At 49.3% G+C, this 6,328-nt stretch overlaps 1 protein-coding gene across 6 annotated transcripts in view; it reads left to right on the top strand.

The window, feature by feature from the left end:
• The first annotated feature begins 323 nt into the window (after positions 1-323).
• RASAL2 (RAS protein activator like 2) overlaps positions 324-6,328 on the top strand; it is a 163,954-nt gene continuing 157,949 nt past the window's right edge. For all 6 annotated transcript variants that reach the window (XM_058029867.1, XM_058029865.1, XM_058029866.1 and 3 more), the window contains exon 1: positions 324-488. In XM_058029867.1, the coding sequence (XP_057885850.1) occupies positions 329-488 (160 nt within the window). In that variant the 5' untranslated portion in view covers positions 324-328. The remainder of the gene's footprint in view (positions 489-6,328) is intronic.

Raw genomic sequence — 6,328 nt, 5'->3', positions numbered from 1 at the left:
GCCGTGGAGCTGAGAGGAGGAACCATCTTGAGTCTCCTCCGGGCTGCCACACGAAGCCCCGCGCAGCGAGGCGGCCTCAGGGGCAGGCGGGGGCCGGGGAAAGGGCTGCCGGCGGCTCCGGGGTCAGCGGGGGCAGAGCCTCCCGCCACCGCCCGCCTCCCCTCCGGCCCGGGGCGGGGCGGCGGGGCTCCGCCCGCGCTGACGCGGAGGGCGGGCAGGGGCGGCCCGGGGGAGGGAGGAAAGGAGGGAGGGATGGAGCCGCACTAAGGCGAAGCGGGGCCGGGGCGCAGCGCGGGCGGTGGCGGCGCCTCCTCGTCCCCACGGCAGCATGGAGGCGGCCGCGGGAGCGGCGGTGGAGCCGGCGGCATGGGCGGCAGAGCCCTTCGCGGAGCCGGAGCCGGGCTCGGAGGAGCTGGAGGCGGGCAGCGCGCTGGACCGCGTCCTGCGGGAGTCGGTCTGCCAGCAGCAGGGCTGGGTCCGCGTCTACGGTAAGGGGCGCCGGGGCGGGGAGCGGCGGAAAACTTCCCGGCCCCAACTTCTTTCTCCCTTTCTTCTTCTCCCCGCGGCCGAAGCTCCCAATTCCCCGCGGCTCCTTGCCTCCCCCTCCCCGCCGGGCTCCCGGAGCCCCGGGCTCGCCCCGGCCACGCCTTCCCCGCCGCCGAGGTGCGGGATGCTCCGGTGCTGGGATCCGCGTCCCGAGCTTTGTGTGCCCGGAGCCGCAGGATGTGTGCCCGGGATGCGGTGCCGGCGGGGCTGAGCACTCCCGGATCTAATTAGTATTAATGAGCTGCAAAAGGCCCGCGAGGTGCTGAGACCGTGGGTCCCGTCGCCTCAGACTTACTGGTCTGTGTTACATTGGCACCTTTGTAATTTATAAAAAGGATGTTAGGGTCCTCAGCAGCGCGGGACGCGGGGTTGTTTCCCCTTCTTTGTCAAACTCTCCCTGGTATGTAACCTTTTTAAATTAGCTTGATTTATGTGGTCGGGCCTCTGGTTTGTTTAGGCTCCCAGCTGAAGTGCAGTCGGATTTTATCTCTCGATCGGCACCTAAATAGTGGAAATTCTGTTTTATCTTTTCCTTGTCTCTCCCTCTTGTTTGTCTTGGTAATCTGAGGATAATTACTCCCACGTTTCAGAGTGAAGAGTACTGCAGGCATTATTTTGTTTTCCCTCCTGTAACAAATTTGATGGTCCAGCCTCGAAAAGGTTGTGGTGTGTGCACATGTTACCTTTGTCTGATATTATTATTGTTGCCTCTTCCCTGAAAGTGTTCAAGGCCAGGTTGGATGGGACCAACCTGGTCTAATGGAAAATGTTCCTGCCCATGGCAGGGAGGTTGGAACAAAACCATCTTTAAGGTCCCAACCCAAACCATTCCAGGTTTCTATGATGATGGAGAACCTGTAAAAACACTTTTTTATTGGGACTTTTTAACATGTTTTACTCTGATGATTGTCCCTTTCTTCTTCCTCCCCTGCCCTGGTTCCCAACGAGGTTCTCCAGGTTTTCCCTGACCTGTAAAACTAGAAGCAAATGCTCTCTGTTACCCGTGTCACCGATCTGTTACTGGTTGTGTTATTCCTGAAACACAACGATGACATGAATAAGTTATCTGCAACAACTCTGCTGCATTTCTTGGCTGATGGCAGGTAATTATTGTGAGTACCACCAGCCTGAGCCTTCACACATATCAAATGAGGAAGATCAGGCTGCAGGTTTTCTGGAGAGCATGGTCTGTTCAAAGACCTTTGTGTTTATTTTGGAAGCTTGAAAAGCTGGTGCAGTGGGATGAGGTTGTCTGTCTGCTTTCTGTCTGGTGCATCAATGAGTGAAGTTATACTTAGCAGAATTAATTGTAATAGAAGTTTGGGATTTTTAGTAGTTTGCACTGTTTAGCCTGCTGCTTCTTGCTTACCTTGCTTTTGTTAATCCCAGCCTGGAGCTGGGACTATAAAATGCAGCCTTATGCAAAAGTATCTCGCTGCTGTTGTTGAGAGGAGTTCCAAAGAAAGCCGTTTGTCTTCAGATTGTTTGTTTGTTGAGAACACTTTCTAAAGGTAAAATGAGAATGTACTTAAGGAGAGGATGTCTGGCACCAGCCTATCTGATTGTTACCCAAGGTTGTATCTTCCATGAGTGGAAGCAGGAATGTGGTTTCAAAATTAGCCACAGTGAGGAACATTGCTTGCTGATAAAGTCATATGTTGTGATGTGCTTGTAGTTTGACGTTAACGTGGAGATAAATGGGGAAAATCCACTGTGACAGGGCCCAGCTAGCTCACAGGCTATAAAAATCACCATGCACTTCAAGCACATGAAAACACATCTTGTAGCCCAAGGACAATAACTAATTATTCCTAGTCTGTGTTTAAAAACAAGTCATTATCCCTCTCCCTCATAAAGAATCTGATGTGCTAGTGTCTTCTCTCCTTCCCTAAGAAATTGCAATCGGATTAGCTGGTATTTGTTTGTTTCCTCCTGTTTATTAGCCTTTTTTTTTCCTTGCATGAGCACATCTGGAGAAGTTTGCAGACAATGAATCAAGCTGAAACTGTGCCATGTGCAGTGTGTTTGTGCACAGCTAAATATGGGTTACAAACCTATGAGTGACAAGTGTTATTCATAGGATTAAAAGTAAAGCCTTGCACAGTTGTTTGAGGAACCACAGCAGCATAGCGAAAGAAAACAGGAGCAGAAAGCTTAGCCTTATTGTCTGTATTGTCTGATAAACAATGAGAACACTAACACTAATTATTTCACCGTGAATGGCTGGGGGAGGGAAGGAATATCGAGCACATGAAAAGTGGAGAAGCGTTTTCTGGCTCGGTGAGAAATGCAGCTTTTGATGTCACTGCATTTCATTTCCACGTGTCTCTGTGAATGTGAACTGCCTTGTAGGGCTGTTGCTCCAAATGAAAGGTGACTATCTGAACAGTGTCCCTAGTAGTGGAAGCATGTATTTTAAAGAAAAAGAGCTCAGCAGCCACTTCAAGACAGACAGCTGTTTATTTCTGTGCATCTCTACTTGGCAGTTGTGTGCCATCCACTTTGTCTCTGTCCAGAGAAGCAATTACTACCATGAGGAGAGCTGGTCTGGTTGCAGAGCCTGTGAAACTTCATCTGCTAGCACAGAGAAAAGAGTTTAGCAGTGAAGTCCCATCGTTGCTGGGTTCTGTGGCTTGCCAGCAGTATGACAGTGATGTGAATACAGTAGGACTTTACAATGTCTGGGATGTGATTTCAGTGTGACACTGAGGTCTTGTCTGACTTCACTACGAGATCTAAATCACAGTCTGGCTATTTTTGCATTTCCTGCCTTAGCTGCACTAGTTCCAAGGGTGGCTGTTTCATTCTGTGCTCTGGAGGTTCAGCAGCTTCTGCTTAAGTGAATTAGCCAGGACATTATCATGGAAATACAGTTTCCTTACCCATGGACGGAGTTTGAAATATAATTAGTTTCCTCTAAGCTGATGTTTGAACGGTGGACAGGAGCAGCAGAGTTGCTTGTCAGAGTGATAGGTTTAATTGCTCGTGAAACACAAATCATGTGAGTGCTGTTAGATGATGTTTCCAAGAACTGGTTTTGACACACAACTAATGTTTCTGTAAAATATGTATCGACATGTGTTCTGGGTGACGGCTTCCATTCAGACTCGTGGCATGTGTGCAACGGCTAGGAGGGGGGAGGTGTCTTGCCTGGATTAATGCTTTGATTTTTTTACTTTTTTCCCCTCTCTAAAAGTGATAACTGACTTTTGAAAGCATCCACCCATGTTTCAAGGTCTTTTTCTCTGCTCTTTGAAACAGGTTTTGTGAGGAGGAGGCAGGGCAATAACTGAATAGACAGCATTTTCAGTGCTAACTGTGGAAACAGAGCAATTACATTGCCTGGTGTGGCTGACTGAACATCCATGGATTTTGCAGGAATGAATTTTAAAGCCAGCATCACAGCATTGGTGTTAAATGTTGCATGTGATGGGGGTAGGATTGGGTTTTGCCTGATGTACAATTTGTGTCTAAACAGGTTGCAAACTTCTGTGATGGGGTTGTCTGATTCATTGATGATGTGCCTGCTCTAAGCTCGCTGCAAAAGCTCCTGTGCTAAAACTGCAAAAGAAGAGTTGCTGAAATATGTAAAAAATAGCACAGGGAAGAGTCTGTTCTTGAGTGCTCATCCTGCAAACAGACATTGTTGCTCTGGGGCCTTATCTGGACTAGGAAATATCTTTCTCTTTTTGCAGCAGTGCTAAAAGCTGATGGTGGTTGTACAAACTCGAGTGCAGATAGGATGTGGACTCTTTCATCACCTTGTCCTCTAATCCTGTGGGCAGCCTGGAGACATTCCTCACTGCTGGAATGACCCTCCTCGCCCCCCTTTCTGCTGGCAGGAGGAGAAGGCTCTCTAAGCACAGGCTAGAAGGGCTCCATGCCTTTTCATGGATATCAATCTGCAGACAGAGCTTCTAACTCCAGAAAAAGCCCCAGTCCCTGTGCAAGCAGACAGAAACATCTCTTGGCTGCCTCAGAGCTGAGTTCCAGGCTTTTAAGTATTGGCTCTCAGAAAATACCAGACTCATGCTCAGGACTGAAGCCATGCTAATGTGCGTGGTGTCATGCAGAGATGAAAAAATAGCTGTGGCTTGGGCACTGAGCAGAAGCATCTCCTGATCATGTGAAATTCAGTTCAATAGCCCAATTTCTGTGAGCTATCTACTCCAGCAGTTTGTCATCTGCCTTGCTCAGCTCTTTTGTATCAATGATTTCAGCTCTGTTCTGAGGGGGTTTCTGGTTCTTTACAGCCTGCCTTGCTATGACTGTCAAAGTAGCTTTTTCTATCTACCTTTACTTTTTATGTTCTTGTTTTATTCCACTGTTTGTAGCTGTAGTTGAAAACACAAAGATTATCCATTTCTGAAGCATCCTTCTTTGGATGAGTACCAACAGGCTTTGGTAACGAGTAGCATCTTGTTGTCAGCAGATCCTTTCCCTCCAGCCCTGCTCATGCTGCTGGCCGGCCTTTTGCCGAGGTGTGCGTGCGGGGATGGGGAGTGTGAGCTGCCACCCTCCCTGCCCGGGGTCCCGCCTGCCCCCCGGCCTCCGGCCGAGCCCGAGCAGGTCCCACCAGGTGGCGGCATCTTCATTGCGCTGCTGCAGGACCTGCGAGGGTGCCCGGAGCACGCGGGGGGATCCGGTCCGCTCCTCTCCCAAACCTCATCGCTCATCTCCGCCAGCTCAGTTACAAACTACTCCAGAGGCCGCCTGACAAGGGGAAGGTGGGAACGGTGTAATTAATGTAAAAAGCAAATAAAACCCTCGTAGCCAGGCAATCTGCTAGGTGAGATGGCTGGCACTAAGGTTTTCCCTCCTTGAGATGTGAGCTGGGCTGGGGTTTGTATCCCACTGCCTTTGAGTGGGTATGGATCTCCAGTTCCTTGCAGGAGAACATTTGCTTTTAGGAAATAAGGTGAAGATAAGGTGAAGATGCAGAGAGCCCTGGAAAGCTGAAAAGGAGCTGGAGAGCTGCACAGGATCTGTGCAGCCACTCTTGTGTTGGAAAGGAGAGGAGGTCAGTGTTCACCAGCGTTTCTTTCCCCTTCTGATCAATAGGCTTATTTTTAACTCCCCCAGAAAGTTGGTGCAAAAGCAGGCTTGGGAGATAAACCTCGTTGGGCGGGAAATGTCATTTCCTGAGTGTTTGGACAATGCCTGCTGTGGTGGTGTTTGACCTTATCACAGCCCTCAGGTACCCAGTGAGGGACAGACGTTGAATGCCGACAGCACAAAGCTTTTGTTACTTGTGTTGATAAGCAACAATGAATTTTAGTTGGAGCCCCATTGTAAAAGGCAGAGTTTAATCAAAACCAAGGTTTTAAGTGACTGCGTTTGCTACAGATGAAAAACAGGGCAGAGAAGCTGCCTTCCCTTGCTGGCCAGCAGCAGGGAATATCAGATGAGTGAAGTGCTCTTCCAGGTGATCTGCTCGTGCCTGCTCTGTGACAGCTCCTCCAACAGCCCTGTTTGACTCCAGGGAATTCTTACAGGCGTGCAGGGGGTGAATTACAGATCCTCTCTGCTCATTCTCCTGTGCAGTGACAGAGGTGACTTGGAGTGGAGCTGGGGGCTGGACACAGCCTGTTTGCTCCTCGGTTGCTTTACTCCAAAATCTTATTGCATAATCAGCCCTTTGGCATTAAATCTGCTTGCCTTTCCTCTTTTTAAGGAACACTAACAGGAATTTATACATAAATGAAGTTTTAAATTTTTTTTGGGGGGGGAGTTTTTAGCTGGACTCCTTCAGCTGGCTGTGTTGTTGCAAGGTTGCCTAGGT

Source organism: Melospiza georgiana, chromosome 9 (genome assembly GCF_028018845.1).
Source record: "Melospiza georgiana isolate bMelGeo1 chromosome 9, bMelGeo1.pri, whole genome shotgun sequence".
Lineage (NCBI taxonomy): Eukaryota > Metazoa > Chordata > Aves > Passeriformes > Passerellidae > Melospiza > Melospiza georgiana.
The sequence above is the reverse complement of the archived record's forward strand: the minus strand, read 5'-3'. Positions and strand labels throughout refer to the sequence as shown.